We start from the raw sequence: 19,062 nt of genomic DNA, 5'->3' as shown, positions 1-19,062 counted from the left end.
CAGAGAGGAATCCGGACCGTCCAGAGAGGAATCCGGTCCGTCCAGAGAGGAACCCGGACCGTCCAGAGAGGAATCCGGTCCGTCCAGAGAGGAATCCGGTCCGTCCAGAGAGGAACCCGGACCGTCCAGAGAGGAATCCGGTCCGTCCAGAGAGGAACCCGGACCGTCCAGAGAGGAATCCGGTCCGTCCAGAGAGGAATCCGGTCCGTCCAGAGAGGAACCCGGACCGTCCAGAGAGGAATCCGGTCCGTCCAGAGAGGAACCCGGACCGTCCAGAGAGGAACCCGGACCGTCCAGAGAGGAACCCGGACCGTCCAGAGAGGAATCCGGTCCGTCCAGAGAGGAACCCGGACCGTCCAGAGAGGAACCCGGACCGTCCAGAGAGGAACCCGGACCGTCCAGAGAGGAATCCGGTCCGTCCAGAGAGGAACCCGGACCGTCCAGAGAGGAATCCGGTCCGTCCAGAGAGGAATCCGGTCCGTCCAGAGAGGAACCCGGACCGTCCAGAGAGGAATCCGGTCCGTCCAGAGAGGAACCCGGACCGTCCAGAGAGGAACCCGGACCGTCCAGAGAGGAACCCGGACCGTCCAGAGAGGAATCCGGTCCGTCCAGAGAGGAACCCGGACCGTCCAGAGAGGAACCCGGACCGTCCAGAGAGGAACCCGGACCGTCCAGAGAGGAACCCGGACCGTTCAGAGAGGAATCCGGTCCGTCCAGAGAGGAATCCGGACCGTCCAGAGAGGAATCCGGTCCGTCCAGAGAGGAACCCGGACCGTCCAGAGAGGAATCCGGTCCGTCCAGAGAGGAACCCGGACCGTCCAGAGAGGAACCCGGACCGTCCAGAGAGGAACCCGGACCGTCCAGAGAGGAATCCGGTCCGTCCAGAGAGGAACCCGGACCGTCCAGAGAGGAACCCGGACCGTCCAGAGAGGAACCCGGACCGTCCAGAGAGGAATCCGGTCCGTCCAGAGAGGAACCCGGACCGTCCAGAGAGGAATCCGGTCCGTCCAGAGAGGAATCCGGTCCGTCCAGAGAGGAACCCGGACCGTCCAGAGAGGAATCCGGTCCGTCCAGAGAGGAACCCGGACCGTCCAGAGAGGAACCCGGACCGTCCAGAGAGGAACCCGGACCGTCCAGAGAGGAACCCGGACCGTTCAGAGAGGAATCCGGTCCGTCCAGAGAGGAATCCGGACCGTCCAGAGAGGAACCCGGACCGTCCAGAGAGGAACCCGGACCGTCCAGAGAGGAACCCGGACCGTCCAGAGAGGAACCCGGACCGTCCAGAGAGGAATCCGGACCGTCCAGAGAGGAATCCGGTCCGTCCAGAGAGGAACCCGGACCGTCCAGAGAGGAACCCGGACCGTCCAGAGAGGAACCCGGTCCAGAAGCTGTGGATGGAGGCCAGTCGCTCTTCCGCCGCACGTCCACTAAACTGTGACAAATGCAGCTGGAGAACAAACAAACAAACACACAAACAAACAAACAAACACACAAACGGTGTAGAGGTTCAGAGGTCACATGACCCTGGGCGTGTCATAAACTGCCACATGTGACGTTTATGTCGCTCTGGAATGTCGTAAAGCGTCGCAGTAAAAGACATAAACCAGGTCTAAACTTTATGGATCATATTTATGTGTTTTTAGTGCGTCTGAAATGAGATATTCAAGTTATTAGTGACTTTCAAATGATTCTAACTCGACATGTTCTTGTTTCCATGGAAACCTTCACTCTTGTTTTATTGAGTTTTCCATGTTTAATGTTCAGAACGTTGAGAACAAACGTGTTCAGGGTCGTTCAGGTGATGAACACCGGAGGCCCCAGGACACGGCCTGAGGAACTCCCATGATGCACCGCTCTGAGGACCACGCCCTCATCAGAAGAACACGCCCAGTGGAACGAGAAGACAAACTCTCTGTTTCTTTTCCAGTCTTGCATCATCTGAAGTCGCTGTGACCTCATCACTCTGTGGACCAATCAGGATGGAGCAGGAGGAGGATGGGGCGGGGCGAGTGCGGGAGCTGCAGGAGCAGAGGATGAGCGTGCAGAAGAAGACTTTCACCAAATGGATGAACAGCGTCTTCCTCAAAAACAAGGTACAACATCACCTGAGGCAGAGCAGCCAATCAGAGCGCAGGACACGCCCACATCGACCAATCAGAGCGCAGTACACACCCACATCGACCAATCAGAGCGCAGACCTTCTCCTGACCTCCTCCTGACCTCCTCCTGACCTCCTCCTGACCTCCTCCTGACCTCCTCCTGACCTCCTCCTGACCTCCTCCTGACCTCCTGACCTCCTCCTGACCTCCTCCTGATCTCCTCCTGACCTTCTCCTGACCTCCTCCTGACCTCCTCCTGACCTCCTCCTGACCTCCTCCTGACCTCCTCCTGATCTTCTCCTGACCTCCTCCTGACCTCCTCCTGACCTCCTCCTGACCTCCTCCTGACCTTCTCCTGACCTCCTGACCTTCTCCTGACCTCCTCCTGACCTCCTCCTGACCTTCTCCTGACCTCCTCCTGACCTCCTCCTGACCTCCTCCTGACCTCCTCCTGATCTTCTCCTGACCTCCTCCTGATCTCCTCCTGACCTCCTCCTGACCTCCTCCTGACCTCCTCCTGACCTCCTCCTGATCTCCTCCTGACCTCCTCCTGATCTCCTCCTGACACAAACCTTCATAACTCCAGCTCATGTTGCAGAATATCCAGAGGAATCCATGGAATGAGGAGAGTCATCTGGAGGAGGTTATGAGAGCAATCATGAGGAGGAGGAGGAGGAGCAAACATGAGGAGGAGGAGCAAACATGAGGAGGAGGAGGAGGAGGAGCAAACATGAGGAGGAGGAGGAGGAGCAAACATGAGGAGGAGGAGGAGGAGCAAACATGAGGAGGAGGAGGAGGAGCTGTGATCAGAGTCATGTGGAGGTGTGAGCATCACCAGAGTCAGAAGAACGTGAAAATGAACCAGATTAGACCTGGTCCCGGTCCCGGTCCCGGTCCCGGTCCCGGTCCCGGTCCTGGTCTGGTCCTGGTCCTGGTCCTGGTCCTGGTCCTGGTCCTGGTCCTGGTCCTGGTCCTGGTCCTGGTCCTGGTCCTGGTCCTGGTCCTGGTCCTGGTCCTGGTCCTGGCTCTGGTCCTCGTCCCGGTCCCGGTCCCGGTCCCGGTCCCGGTCCTGGTCCTGGTCCTGGTCTGGTCCTGGTCCTGGTCCTGGTCCTGGTCCTGGCTCTGGTCCTGGTCCTGGTCCTGGTCCTGGTCCTGGTCCTGGTCCTGGTCCTGGTCCCGGTCCCGGTCCCGGTCCCGGTCCCGGTCCCGGGTCTGGTCCTGGTCCTGGTCCTGGTCCTGGTCCTGGCTCTGGTCCTGGTCCTGGTCCCGGTCCCGGTCCCGGTCCCGGTCCCGGTCCTGGTCCTGGTCCTGGTGTCAAACTTTGGGCTCAGAACTCTTTCTGTTGGTTCTGTTCTGGTGCGTTGCGTTTGGATCAGAGGTCAGAGGTCAGAGGTCTGTGAGGCTCTCAGATGGAGGTGTTGGAGGAGCCGTGGAGTCTTACAGAAGCTTCTCTGTCCCTCAGGAGCCCCTGGAGCTGTCGGACGTGTACTCTGAGCTGAAGTCGGGCCTGGTTCTGATCCGGCTCCTGGAGCTGATCTCAGGGGCCTCTTTACGCGCTCAGACTCGCCCTCGGCTCCGTGTTCACTGCCTGGAGAACAACAGCATCGCCTTGAACTTCCTGAAGACCAAGATCCCGGTGGAGCTGATCGGACCTGAGAACGTGGTGGACGGGGACAGAACCCTGATCCTGGGCCTGCTCTGGATCATCATCCTGCGCTTCCAGATCGGACCCATCCAGGAGAAGGAGGTACAGGCCCTGCCCCGTCCAGGAGAAGGAGGTGCAGAACCTCTTCTCCTGCTCTCATGACTTCATCCTGGTCCTTGTGTCCTTCAGTCTGAAGGCCGCGCCCGGCGCTCGGCCCGTGAGGCGCTGCTGCTCTGGGTCCAGAGGAAGACTTCAGGATACGAACGGGTCAATGTCCAGGACTTCTCCTCCAGCTGGAGGGACGGGCTGTCCTTCAACGCCCTGATCCACGCCCACAGGTGCTCCGCCCACACACCTGACTCTCCCTCCACAGACCTGACTCTCCCTCCACAGACCTGACTCTCCCTCCACAGACCTGACTCTCCTCTCCACAGACCTGACTCTCCCTCCACAGACCTGACCCTCTCTCCACAGACCTGACTCTCCCCTCCACAGACCTGACTCTCCCTCCACAGACCTGACTCTCCCTCCACAGACCTGACTCTCCCTCCACAGACCTGACTCTCCTCTCCACAGACCTGACTCTCCCTCCACAGACCTGACCCTCTCTCCACAGACCTGACTCTCCCCTCCACAGACCTGACTCTCCCTCCACAGACCTGACTCTCCCTCCACAGACCTGACTCTCCTCTCCACAGACCTGACTCTCCCTCCACAGACCTGACTCTCCCTCCACAGACCTGACTCTCCCTCCACAGACCTGACTCTCCTCTCCACAGACCTGACTCTCCTCTCCACAGACCTGACTCTCCCTCCACAGACCTGACTCTCCCTCCACAGACCTGACTCTCCCTCCACAGACCTGACCCTCTCTCCACAGACCTGACCCTCTCTCCACAGACCTGACTCTCCCTCCACAGACCTGACTCTCCTCTCCACAGACCTGACTCTCCCTCCACAGACCTGACTCTCCTCTCCACAGACCTGACTCTCCCTCCACAGACCTGACCCTCTCTCCACAGACCTGACTCTCCCTCCACAGACCTGACTCTCCTCTCCACAGACCTGACTCTCCCCTCCACAGACCTGACTCTCCCTCCACAGACCTGACTCTCCCTCCACAGACCTGACTCTCCTCTCCACAGACCTGACTCTCCCTCCACAGACCTGACTCTCCCTCCACAGACCTGACTCTCCCCTCCACAGACCTGACTCTCCCTCCACAGACCTGACTCTCCCTCCACAGACCTGACCCTCTCTCCACAGACCTGACTCTCCCTCCACAGACCTGACTCTCCCTCCACAGACCTGACTCTCCCTCCACAGACCTGACTCTCCTCTCCACAGACCTGACTCTCCCTCCACAGACCTGACTCTCCCTCCACAGACCTGACTCTCCCCTCCACAGACCTGACTCTCCCTCCACAGACCTGACTCTCCCTCCACAGACCTGACCCTCTCTCCACAGACCTGACTCTCCCTCCACAGACCTGACTCTCCCTCCACAGACCTGACTCTCCCTCCACAGACCTGACTCTCCCTCCACAGACCTGACTCTCCCTCCACAGACCTGACTCTCCTCTCCACAGACCTGACTCTCCCTCCACAGACCTGACTCTCCCTCCACAGACCTGACTCTCCCTCCACAGACCTGACTCTCCCCTCCACAGACCTGACTCTCCCTCCACAGACCTGACTCTCTCTCCACAGACCTGACTCTCCCTCCACAGACCTGACTCTCCCTCCACAGACCTGACTCTCCCCTCCACAGACTTGACTCTCCCTCCACAGACCTGACTCTCCCTCCACAGACCTGACTCTCCCTCCACAGACCTGACTCTCCCTCCACAGACCTGACTCTCCCTCCACAGACCTGACTCTCCCTCCACAGACCTGACTCTCCCTCCACAGACCTGACTCTCCCTCCACAGACCTGACTCTCCTCTCCACAGACCTGACTCTCCCTCCACAGACCTGACTCTCCCTCCACAGACCTGACTCTCCTCTCCACAGACTTGACTCTCCCTCCACAGACCTGACTCTCCCTCCACAGACTTGACTCTCCCCTCCACAGACCTGACTCTCCCTCCACAGACCTGACTCTCCCTCCACAGACCTGACTCTCCTCTCCACAGACCTGACTCTCCCTCCACAGACTTGACTCTCCCTCCACAGACCTGACTCTCCCTCCACAGACCTGACTCTCCCTCCACAGACTTGACTCTCCCCTCCACAGACCTGACTCTCCCTCCACAGACCTGACTCTCCCTCCACAGACCTGACTCTCCTCTCCACAGACCTGACTCTCCCTCCACAGACCTGACTCTCCTCTCCACAGACCTGACTCTCCCCTCCACAGACCTGACTCTCCCTCCACAGACCTGACTCTCCCTCCACAGACCTGACTCTCCTCTCCACAGACCTGACTCTCCCTCCACAGACCTGACCCTCTCTCCACAGACCTGACTCTCCCTCCACAGACCTGACCCTCTCTCCACAGACCTGACTCTCCCTCCACAGACCTGACTCTCCTCTCCACAGACTTGACTCTCCTCTCCACAGACCTGACTCTCCCTCCACAGACCTGACTCTCCCTCCACAGACCTGACTCTCCCCTCCACAGACTTGACTCTCCCTCCACAGACCTGACTCTCCCTCCACAGACCTGACTCTCCCCTCCACAGACCTGACTCTCCCTCCACAGACCTGACCCTCTCTCCACAGACCTGACTCTCCTCTCCACAGACCTGACTCTCCCTCCACAGACCTGACTCTCCTCTCCACAGACCTGACTCTCCTCTCCACAGACCTGACTCTCCCTCCACAGACCTGACTCTCCCTCCACAGACCTGACTCTCCCTCCACAGACCTGACTCTCCTCTCCACAGACCTGACTCTCCCTCCACAGACCTGACCCTCTCTCCACAGACCTGACTCTCCCCTCCACAGACCTGACTCTCCCTCCACAGACCTGACTCTCCCTCCACAGACCTGACTCTCCTCTCCACAGACCTGACTCTCCCTCCACAGACCTGACTCTCCCTCCACAGACCTGACTCTCCCTCCACAGACCTGACTCTCCCTCCACAGACCTGACCCTCTCTCCACAGACCTGACCCTCTCTCCACAGACCTGACTCTCCCTCCACAGACCTGACTCTCCTCTCCACAGACCTGACTCTCCCTCCACAGACCTGACTCTCCTCTCCACAGACCTGACTCTCCCTCCACAGACCTGACCCTCTCTCCACAGACCTGACTCTCCCTCCACAGACCTGACTCTCCTCTCCACAGACCTGACTCTCCCTCCACAGACCTGACTCTCCCTCCACAGACCTGACTCTCCCCTCCACAGACCTGACTCTCCCTCCACAGACCTGACTCTCCCTCCACAGACCTGACCCTCTCTCCACAGACCTGACTCTCCCTCCACAGACCTGACCCTCTCTCCACAGACCTGACTCTCCCTCCACAGACCTGACTCTCCCTCCACAGACCTGACTCTCCCTCCACAGACCTGACTCTCCCTCCACAGACTTGACTCTCCCTCCACAGACCTGACTCTCCCTCCACAGACCTGACTCTCCCTCCACAGACCTGACTCTCCTCTCCACAGACCTGACTCTCCCTCCACAGACCTGACTCTCCCTCCACAGACCTGACTCTCCCTCCACAGACCTGACTCTCCTCTCCACAGACCTGACTCTCCCTCCACAGACCTGACTCTCCCTCCACAGACCTGACTCTCTCTCCACAGACCTGACTCTCCCTCCACAGACCTGACTCTCCCTCCACAGACCTGACTCTCTCTCCACAGACCTGACTCTCCCTCCACAGACCTGACTCTCCCTCCACAGACCTGACTCTCCCCTCCACAGACTTGACTCTCCCTCCACAGACCTGACTCTCCCTCCACAGACCTGACTCTCCCTCCACAGACCTGACTCTCCTCTCCACAGACCTGACTCTCCCTCCACAGACCTGACTCTCCCTCCACAGACCTGACTCTCCCTCCACAGACCTGACTCTCCTCTCCACAGACTTGACTCTCCCTCCACAGACCTGACTCTCCCTCCACAGACTTGACTCTCCCTCCACAGACCTGACTCTCCCTCCACAGACCTGACTCTCCTCTCCACAGACCTGACTCTCCCTCCACAGACCTGACTCTCCCTCCACAGACCTGACTCTCCTCTCCACAGACCTGACTCTCCCTCCACAGACTTGACTCTCCCTCCACAGACCTGACTCTCCCTCCACAGACCTGACTCTCCCTCCACAGACTTGACTCTCCCCTCCACAGACCTGACTCTCCCTCCACAGACCTGACTCTCCCTCCACAGACCTGACTCTCCTCTCCACAGACCTGACTCTCCCTCCACAGACCTGACTCTCCTCTCCACAGACCTGACTCTCCCCTCCACAGACCTGACTCTCCCTCCACAGACCTGACTCTCCCTCCACAGACCTGACTCTCCTCTCCACAGACCTGACTCTCCTCTCCACAGACCTGACTCTCCCTCCACAGACCTGACTCTCCTCTCCACAGACCTGACTCTCCCCTCCACAGACCTGACTCTCCCTCCACAGACCTGACTCTCCCTCCACAGACCTGACTCTCCCCTCCACAGACCTGACTCTCCCTCCACAGACCTGACCCTCTCTCCACAGACCTGACTCTCCCTCCACAGACCTGACTCTCCTCTCCACAGACTTGACTCTCCTCTCCACAGACCTGACTCTCCCTCCACAGACCTGACTCTCCCTCCACAGACCTGACTCTCCCTCCACAGACCTGACTCTCCCCTCCACAGACCTGACTCTCCCTCCACAGACCTGACCCTCTCTCCACAGACCTGACTCTCCTCTCCACAGACCTGACTCTCCCTCCACAGACCTGACTCTCCTCTCCACAGACCTGACTCTCCTCTCCACAGACCTGACTCTCCCTCCACAGACCTGACTCTCCCTCCACAGACCTGACTCTCCCTCCACAGACCTGACCCTCTCTCCACAGACCTGACTCTCCTCTCCACAGACCTGACTCTCCTCTCCACAGACCTGACTCTCCTCTCCACAGACCTGACTCTCCCTCCACAGACCTGACTCTCCCTCCACAGACCTGACTCTCCCTCCACAGACCTGACCCTCCCTCCACAGACCTGACTCTCCCTCCACAGACTTGACTCTCCCTCCACAGACCTGACTCTCCCTCCACAGACCTGACCCTCCCTCCACAGACCTGACTCTCCCTCCACAGACCTGACTCTCCCTCCACAGACCTGACTCTCCCTCCACAGACCTGACTCTCCCTCCACAGACCTGACCCTCTCTCCACAGACCTGACTCTCCCTCCACAGACCTGACCCTCTCTCCACAGACCTGACTCTCCCTCCACAGACCTGACTCTCCTCTCCACAGACTTGACTCTCCTCTCCACAGACCTGACTCTCCCTCCACAGACCTGACTCTCCCTCCACAGACCTGACTCTCCCTCCACAGACCTGACTCTCCCTCCACAGACCTGACTCTCCCCTCCACAGACCTGACTCTCCCTCCACAGACCTGACCCTCTCTCCACAGACCTGACTCTCCTCTCCACAGACCTGACTCTCCCTCCACAGACCTGACTCTCCTCTCCACAGACCTGACTCTCCTCTCCACAGACCTGACTCTCCCTCCACAGACCTGACTCTCCCTCCACAGACCTGACTCTCCCTCCACAGACCTGACCCTCTCTCCACAGACCTGACTCTCCTCTCCACAGACCTGACTCTCCTCTCCACAGACCTGACTCTCCTCTCCACAGACCTGACTCTCCCTCCACAGACCTGACTCTCCCTCCACAGACCTGACTCTCCCTCCACAGACCTGACCCTCCCTCCACAGACCTGACTCTCCCTCCACAGACTTGACTCTCCCTCCACAGACCTGACTCTCCCTCCACAGACCTGACCCTCCCTCCACAGACCTGACTCTCCCTCCACAGACCTGACTCTCCCTCCACAGACCTGACTCTCCCTCCACAGACCTGACTCTCCCTCCACAGACCTGACCCTCCCTCCACAGACCTGACTCTCCCTCCACAGACTTGACTCTCCCTCCACAGACCTGACTCTCCCTCCACAGACCTGACTCTCCCTCCACAGACCCTCACCTCTCCTCTCCCCTCCACAGACCTGACCTGGTGGACTACCCTCAGGTCCTGACCTCTGACCCCGCCTCGGCCCTGGTCCAGGCCTTCGTCCTGTCCGAGCAGGAGTTCGGGATCCTTCAGCTGCTGGAGGTGGAGGACGTGATGGTTCCTCATCCGGACGAGAAGTCCATCATGACCTACGTGTCCCTGTTCTACCACTACTTCTCCAAACTGCGGCAGGAGCAGACGGTGCAGAAGAGGGTCACCAAGGTACCCCCTTCAGAGCGGGTTTAGAGCGGGTTTAGAGCGGGTTTAGAGCGGGTTTAGAGCGGGTTTAGAGCGGGTTTAGAGCAGGTTTAGACCTGGTTTAGACCTGGTTTAGACCTGGTTTAGAGCGGGTCTAGACCTGGTTTAGACCTGGTTTAGACCTGGTTTAGAGCGGGTCTAGAGCGGGTTTAGAGCAGGTCCCCTGCGGCCCCTGCGGCCCCTGCGGCCCCTGCGGCACGTCTCCTTTCACACTGTGTGTGACTCAGATCATCTCGATCCTGATGGAGCTGGACCAGATGAAGCTTCAGTACGAGCGACTCGTGACGGAGCTTCTGCTCTGGATCAAGACCAAGGTACAAGAACTAAGAGACCAGAACTCAGAGACCAGAACTCAGAGACCAGAACTCAGAGACCAGAACTCAGAGACAAGAACTCAGAGACAAGAACTCAATACTGTCACTACTGCTTGTTCTGTCTGTGGTATTGGTAGTATTAGTATCAGTATTGGTGGTATTAGTATCAGTATCGGTAGTATTAGTATCAGTATTGGTAGTATTAGTATCAGTATTGGTGGTATTAGTATCAGTATCGGTAGTATTAGTATCAGTATTGGTAGTATTAGTATCAGTATTGGTGGTATTAGTATCAGTATCAGTAGTATTAGTATCAGTATCAGTAGTATTAGTATCAGTATCGGTGGTATTAGTATCAGTATCAGTAGTATTAGTATCAGTATCAGTAGTATTAGTATCAGTATCAGTAGTATTAGTATCAGTATCAGTAGTATTAGTATCAGTATCAGTAGTATTAGTATCAGTATCGGTGGTATTAGTATCAGTATCAGTAGTATTAGTATCAGTATCAGTAGTATTAGTATCAGTATCAGTAGTATTAGTATCAGTATTGGTAGTATTAGTATCAGTAGTATTAGTATCAGTATTGGTAGTATTAGTATCAGTAGTATTAGTATCAGTATTGGTGGTATTAGTATCAGTATCAGTAGTATTAGTATCAGTATCAGTAGTATTAGTATCAGTATTGGTGGTATTAGTATCAGTATCAGTAGTATTAGTATCAGTATCAGTAGTATTAGTATCAGTATTGGTAGTATTAGTATCAGTAGTATTAGTATCAGTATCGGTAGTATCAGTATCAGTATCAGTAGTATTAGTATCAGTATTGGTAGTATCAGTATCAGTAGTATTAGTATCAGTAGTATTAGTATCAGTATCGGTAGTATCAGTATCAGTATCAGTAGTATTAGTATCAGTATTGGTAGTATTAGTATCAGTAGTATTAGTATCAGTATCAGTAGTATTAGTATCAGTATCAGTAGTATTAGTATCAGTATTGGTGGTATTAGTATCAGTAGTATTAGTATCAGTATCAGTAGTATTAGTATCAGTATCAGTAGTATTAGTATCAGTAGTATTAGTATCAGTATCAGTAGTATCAGTATCAGTATCAGTAGTATTAGTATCAGTATTGGTGGTATTAGTATCAGTAGTATTAGTATCAGTATTGGTGGTATTAGTATCAGTAGTATTAGTATCAGTATTGGTAGTATCAGTATCAGTAGTATCAGTATTAGTATCAGTAGTATTAGTATCAGTATTGGTAGTATCAGTATCAGTAGTATTAGTATCAGTATTGGTAGTATCAGTATCAGTAGTATTAGTATCAGTAGTATTAGTATCAGTATTGGTGGTATTAGTATCAGTAGTATTAGTATCAGTATCGGTAGTATCAGTAGTATTAGTATCAGTATTGGTAGTATTAGTATCAGTAGTATTAGTATCAGTATTGGTAGTATCAGTATCAGTAGTATTAGTATCAGTATTGGTGGTATTAGTATCAGTAGTATTAGTATCAGTATCAGTAGTATCAGTATCAGTATTGGTAGTATCAGTATCAGTAGTATTAGTATCAGTAGTATTAGTATCAGTATTGGTGGTATTAGTATCAGTAGTATTAGTATCAGTATCAGTAGTATCAGTATCAGTATCAGTAGTATTAGTATCAGTATTGGTGGTATTAGTATCAGTAGTATTAGTATCAGTATTGGTAGTATCAGTATCAGTAGTATTAGTATCAGTAGTATTAGTATCAGTATCAGTAGTATTAGTATCAGTAGTATTAGTATCAGTATCGGTAGTATCAGTATTAGTATCAGTAGTATTAGTATCAGTATTGGTAGTATCAGTATCAGTAGTATTAGTATCAGTAGTATTAGTATCAGTAGTATTAGTATCAGTATTGGTGGTATTAGTATCAGTATTGGTAGTATCAGTATCAGTAGTATTAGTATCAGTAGTATTAGTATCAGTAGTATTAGTATCAGTATCAGTAGTATTAGTATCAGTATTGGTAGTATCAGTATCAGTAGTATTAGTATCAGTAGTATTAGTATCAGTATTGGTAGTATCAGTATCAGTAGTATTAGTATCAGTAGTATTAGTATCAGTATCGGTAGTATCAGTATTAGTATCAGTAGTATTAGTATCAGTATTGGTGGTATTAGTATCAGTATTGGTGGTATTAGTATCTAATGGAGTATTGCATTGTGTGGTCAGATCGGGCAGTTAAATGACCGGATCTTCCCGAACTCCGTGAAGGAGATGCAAACTCTGCTCTTGGCGTTTAAAACCTTCCGCACGCGGGAGAAACCGCCCAAATACCAGGTCAGTCGCCGGTTCAGGACTCGACTCGTTTGTGATTCAACTGAACTTTATCGACACCATTTGTTTCCAGGAGCGCGGAGCCATCGAAGCTCAACTGTTCAGTGTGAAGACCAAACTCGTGGCCAACAACCAGCGAGCCTACAACCCTCCAGAAGGTCAGAACCTACTCTGTGTAAACCCTCCAGAAGGTCAGAACCTACTCTGTGTAAACCCTCCAGAAGGTCAGAACCTACTCTGTGTAAACCCTCCAGAAGGTCAGAACCTACTCTGTGTAAACCCTCCAGAAGGTCAGAACCTACTCGGTGTAAACCCTCCAGAAGGTCAGAACCTACACTGGTTCCAGAGGCTGGTTCCAGAGGTTGGTTCTTGAGGATGGTTCCTGGGGCCCTTGCCCCGTTGTAAGACAGTGACCATGGGCCCCAGTGCAGCTTCAGGACTGGCCCTTGAGACTCATGTTCAGTTCATATTGGCCTAATTTACAGTTCAACTGCCGCTTTATTTTGCAAAAATCTTCATCATGACTTCATTTCCAGTTGATCCAGTCTGAAGCTGAGATGAAGCTCAGGCGTGTGAATGAGGCGTGTGAATGAGGCGTGTGAATGAGGCGTGTTAATGAGGCGTGTGAATGAGGCGTGTTAATGAGGCGTGTGAATGAGGCGTGTTAATGAGGCATGTTAATGAGGCATGTTAATGAGGTCTGTTAATAATGAGGCATGTTAATGAGGCGTGTTAATGAGGCATGTTAATGAGGTGTGTTAATGAGGCGTGTTAATGAGGCGTGTGAATGAGGCATGTTAATGAGGTGTGTTAATGAGGCGTGTTAATGAGGCGTGTGAATGATGCGTGTTAATGAGGTGTGTTAATGAGGCATGTTAATGAGGTGTGTTAATAATGAGGCATGTTAATGAGGCGTGTTAATGAGGCATGTTAATGAGGTGTGTTAATAATGAGGCATGTTAATGAGGCGTGTTAATGAGGCGTGGGAATCAGGCGTGTTAATGAGGCGCGTGTTAATGAGGCGTGTGAATGAGGCGTGTTAATGAGGTGTGTTAATAATAAGGCGTGTTAATGAGGCGTGTTAATAATGAGGCGTGTTAATGAGGCGTGTTAATGAGGCGTGTTAATGAGGCGTGTTAATGAGGCGTGTTAATGAGGCGTGTGAATGAGGCGTGTTAATGAGGCGTGTTAATGAGGCGTGTTAATAATGAGGCGTGTTAATGAGGCGTGTTAATGAGGCGTGTGAATGAGGCGTGTTAATGAGGCGTGTTAATGAGGCGTTTTAATGAGGCGTGTTAATGAGGCGTGTTAATAATGAGGCGTGTGAATGAGGCGTGTGAATGAGGCGTGTTAATGAGGCGTGTTAATGAGGCGTGTTAATGAGGCGTGTTAATGAGGCGTGTGAATGAGGCGTGTGAATGAGGCGTGTTAATGAGGCGTGTTAATGAGGCGTGTGAATGAGGCGTGTTAATGAGGCGTGTGAATGAGGCGTGTGAATGAGGCGTGTTAATGAGGCGTGTTAATGAGGCGTGTGAATGAGGCGTGTTAATGAGGCATGTTAATAATGAGGCGTGTGAATGAGGCGTGTTAATGAGGCGTGTGAATGAGGCGTGTTAATGAGGCGTGTGAATGAGGCGTGTTAATGAGGCGTGTTAATGAGGCGTGTTAATAATGAGGCGTGTTAATAATGAGGCGTGTGAATGAGGCGTGTTAATGAGGCGTGTGAATGAGGCGTGTGAATGAGGCGTGTTAATGAGGCGTGTTAATGAGGCGTGTGAATGAGGCGTGTTAATGAGGCGTGTTAATAATGAGGCGTGTGAATGAGGCGTGTGAATGAGGCGTGTGAATGAGGCGTGTTAATGAGGCGTGTTAATGAGGCGTGTTAATGAGGCGTGTGAATGAGGCGTGTGAATGAGGCGTGTTAATGAGGCGTGTGAATGAGGCGTGTTAATGAGGCGTGTTAATGAGGCGTGTGAATGAGGCGTGTGAATGAGGCGTGTGAATGAGGCGTGTTAATGAGGCGTGTGAATGAGGCGTGTTAATGAGGCGTGTTAATTAGGCGTGTTAATGAGGCGTGTTAATAATGAGGCGTGTGAATGAGGCGTGTTAATGAGGCGTGTTAATGAGGCGTGTTAATTAGGCGTGTTAATGAGGCGTGTTAATAATGAGGCGTGTGAATGAGGCGTGTTAATGAGGCGTGTTAATGAGGCGTGTTAATGAGGCGTGTTAATGAGGCGTGTTAATGAGGCGTGTGAATGAGGCGTGTTAATAATGAGGTGTGTTAATGAGGCGTGTGAATGAGGCGTGTTAATGAGGCGTGTGAATGAGGCGTGTGAATGAGGCGTGTTAATGAGGCGTGTGAATGAGGCGTGTGAATGAGGCGTGTTAATGAGGCGTGTGAATGAGGCGTGTGAATGAGGCGTGTTAATGAGGCGTGTGAATGAGGCGTGTGAATGAGGCGTGTTAATGAGGCGTGTGAATGAGGCGTGTGAATGAGGCGTGTTAATGAGGCGTGTGAATGAGGCGTGTTAATGAGGCGTATTAATGAGGCGTGTGAATGAGGCGTGTTAATGAGGCGTGTTAATGAGGCGTGTTAATGAGGCGTGTTAATGAGGCGTGTGAATGAGGCGTGTGAATGAGGCGTGTTAATGAGGCGTGTGAATGAGGCATGTTAATGAGGCGTGTTAATGAGGCGTGTGAATGAGGCGTGTGAATGAGGCGTGTTAATGAGGCGTGTTAATGAGGCGTGTTAATGAGGCGTGTGAATGAGGCGTGTTAATGAGGCGTGTTAATGAGGCGTGTGAATGAGGCGTGTGAATGAGGCGTGTGAATGAGGCGTGTTAATGAGGCGTGTTAATGAGGCGTGTGAATGAGGCGTGTTAATGAGGCGTGTTAATGAGGCGTGTGAATGAGGCGTGTTAATGAGGCGTGTTAATGAGGCGTGTGAATGAGGCGTGTTAATGAGGCGTGTGAATGAGGCGTGTGAATGAGGCGTGTTAATGAGGCGTGTGAATGAGGCGTGTTAATGAGGCGTGTTAATGAGGCGTGTGAATGAGGCGTGTGAATGAGGCGTGTTAATGAGGCGTGTTAATGAGGCGTGTGAATGAGGCGTGTTAATGAGGCGTGTTAATGAGGCGTGTTAATGAGGCGTGTTAATGAGGCGTGTTAATGAGGCGTGTGAATGAGGCGTGTTAATGAGGCGTGTGAATGAGGCGTGTTAATGAGGCGTGTGAATGAGGCGTGTTAATGAGGCGTGTGAATGAGGCGTGTGAATGAGGCGTGTGAATGAGGCGTGTTAATTAGGCGTGTTAATGAGGCGTGTTAATAATGAGGCGTGTGAATGAGGCGTGTTAATGAGGCGTGTTAATGAGGCGTGTGAATGAGGCGTGTTAATGAGGCGTGTTAATGAGGCGTGTTAATGAGGCGTGTGAATGAGGCGTGTGAATGAGGCGTGTGAATGAGGCGTGTTAATGAGGCGTGTTAATGAGGCGTGTGAATGAGGCGTGTTAATGAGGCGTGTTAATGAGGCGTGTTAATGAGGCGTGTGAATGAGGCGTGTGAATGAGGCGTGTGAATGAGGCGTGTGAATGAGGCGTGTTAATGAGGCGTGTGAATGAGGCGTGTGAATGAGGCGTGTTAATGAGGCGTGTTAATGAGGCGTGTGAATGAGGCGTGTGAATTAGGCGTGTGAATGAGGCGTGTTAATGAGGCGTGTGAATGAGGCGTGTGAATGAGGCGTGTTAATAATGAGGCGTGTTAATGAGGCGTGTTAATGAGGCGTGTGAATGAGGCGTGTTAATGAGGCGTGTTAATGAGGCGTGTGAATGAGGCGTGTGAATGAGGCGTGTTAATGAGGCGTGTTAATGAGGCGTGTTAATGAGGCGTGTGAATGAGGCGTGTTAATGAGGCGTGTTAATGAGGCGTGTGAATGAGGCGTGTGAATGAGGCGTGTGAATGAGGCGTGTGAATGAGGCGTGTTAATGAGGCGTGTGAATGAGGCGTGTGAATGAGGCGTGTTAATAATGAGGCGTGTTAATGAGGCGTGTTAATGAGGCGTGTGAATGAGGCGTGTTAATGAGGCGTGTTAATGAGGCGTGTGAATGAGGCGTGTGAATGAGGCGTGTGAATGAGGCGTGTTAATGAGGCGTGTTAATGAGGCGTGTTAATGAGGCGTGTGAATGAGGCGTGTTAATGAGGCGTGTTAATGAGGCGTGTGAATGAGGCGTGTGAATGAGGCGTGTTAATGAGGCGTGTTAATGAGGCGTGTTAATGAGGCGTGTGAATGAGGCGTGTTAATGAGGCGTGTTAATGAGGCGTGTGAATGAGGCGTGTTAATGAGGCGTGTGAATGAGGCGTGTGAATGAGGCGTGTGAATGAGGCGTGTTAATTAGGCGTGTTAATGAGGCGTGTTAATAATGAGGCGTGTGAATGAGGCGTGTTAATGAGGCGTGTTAATGAGGCGTGTGAATGAGGCGTGTTAATGAGGCGTGTTAATGAGGCGTGTTAATGAGGCGTGTTAATGAGGCGTGTGAATGAGGCGTGTTAATGAGGCGTGTTAATGAGGCGTGTGAATGAGGCGTGTTAATGAGGCGTGTTAATGAGGCGTGTGAATGAGGCGTGTTAATGAGGCGTGTTAATTAGGCGTGTTAATAATGAGGCGTGTGAATGAGGCGTGTTAATGAGGCGTGTTAATGAGGCGTGTGAATGAGGCGTGTTAATGAGGCGTGTTAATGAGGCGTGTTAATGAGGCGTGTTAATGAGGCGTGTGAATGAGGCGTGTTAATGAGGCGTGTTAATGAGGCGTGTTAATGAGGCGTGTGAATGAGGCGTGTTAATGAGGCGTGTTAATGAGGCGTGTGAATGAGGCGTGTTAATGAGGCGTGTTAATGAGGCGTGTTAATGAGGCGTGTGAATGAGGCGTGTTAATTAGGCGTGTTAATGAGGCGTGTTAATAATGAGGCGTGTGAATGAGGCGTGTTAATGAGGCGTGTTAATGAGGCGTGTGAATGAGGCGTGTTAATGAGGCGTGTTAATGAGGCGTGTTAATGAGGCGTGTTAATGAGGCGTGTGAATGAGGCGTGTTAATGAGGCGTGTTAATGAGGCGTGTTAATGAGGCGTGTGAATGAGGGGTGTTAATGAGGCGTGTTAATGAGGCGTGTGAATGAGGCGTGTTAATGAGGCGTGTTAATGAGGCGTGTTAATGAGGCGTGTGAATGAGGCGTGTGAATGAGGCGTGTTAATGAGGCGTGTGAATGAGGCGTGTGAATGAGGCGTGTGAATGAGGCGTGTTAATGAGGCGTGTGAATGAGGCGTGTGAATGAGGCGTGTTAATAATGAGGCGTGTTAATGAGGCGTGTTAATGAGGCGTGTTAATGAGGCGTGTGAATGAGGCGTGTTAATAATGAGGCGTGTTAATGAGGCGTGTTAATGAGGCGTGTGAATGAGGCGTGTTAATGAGGCGTGTTAATGAGGCGTGTGAATGAGGCGTGTGAATGAGGCGTGTTAATGAGGCGTGTTAATGAGGCGTGTTAATGAGGCGTGTGAATGAGGCGTGTTAATGAGGCGTGTTAATGAGGCGTGTGAATGAGGCGTGTGAATGAGGCGTGTTAATGAGGCGTGTTAATGAGGCGTGTTAATGAGGCGTGTTAATGAGGCGTGTGAATGAGGCGTGTGAATGAGGCGTGTTAATGAGGCGTGTTAATGAGGCGTGTGAATGAGGCGTGTGAATGAGGCGTGTTAATGAGGTGTGTTAATGAGGCGTGTTAATGAGGCGTGTTAATGAGGCGTGTTAATGAGGCGTGTGAATGAGGCGTGTTAATGAGGCGTGTGAATGAGGCGTGTTAATGAGGCGTGTTAATGAGGCGTGTGAATGAGGCGTGTTAATGAGGCGTGTTAATGAGGCGTGTTAATGAGGCGTGTTAATGAGGCGTGCTCTGTTGCAGGGAAGACTCTGAGCGACATCGAGAGGAGCTGGACTCTTCTGGAAAAGGCAGAACACGAGAGAGAACGAGCTCTGACCGACGCCCTCCTGAGGCTGGAGCAGCTGCAACAACTCGCTGAGAAGTTTGAACGGAAGGTCACATGGTCATGAATATATGTCAATAACTATGAGAAATATAATAAATATGATTCATATGATTAATATGATTAATATGATTAATATGATAAATATGATTAATATGATTAATATGATTAATATGAGGGCTATGAAGTCTTCTGAAGTTAAAATAGTCACAT

The 19,062-nt window shown here is 52.2% G+C and overlaps 1 protein-coding gene across 1 annotated transcript in view; it reads left to right on the top strand.

Annotated features, from left to right (window-relative positions):
- The first annotated feature begins 1,931 nt into the window (after window positions 1–1,931).
- sptbn5 (spectrin, beta, non-erythrocytic 5) overlaps window positions 1,932–19,062 on the top strand; it is a 154,430-nt gene continuing 137,299 nt past the window's right edge. The window contains 8 exon segments of the mRNA XM_072436122.1: window positions 1,932–2,093; window positions 3,562–3,846; window positions 3,934–4,082; window positions 9,921–10,149; window positions 10,413–10,499; window positions 12,720–12,827; window positions 12,898–12,982; window positions 18,768–18,901. Coding sequence (XP_072292223.1) covers window positions 1,980–2,093; window positions 3,562–3,846; window positions 3,934–4,082; window positions 9,921–10,149; window positions 10,413–10,499; window positions 12,720–12,827; window positions 12,898–12,982; window positions 18,768–18,901 — 1,191 coding nt within the window. The 5' untranslated portion in view covers window positions 1,932–1,979.

Source organism: Eucyclogobius newberryi, unplaced genomic scaffold, assembly GCF_026437365.1.
Source record: "Eucyclogobius newberryi isolate DKJ021-1_F unplaced genomic scaffold, fEucNew1.0.hap1 SCAF_70, whole genome shotgun sequence".
NCBI classification, from domain to species: domain Eukaryota; kingdom Metazoa; phylum Chordata; class Actinopteri; order Gobiiformes; family Gobiidae; genus Eucyclogobius; species Eucyclogobius newberryi.
The sequence above is the reverse complement of the archived record's forward strand: the minus strand, read 5'-3'. Positions and strand labels throughout refer to the sequence as shown.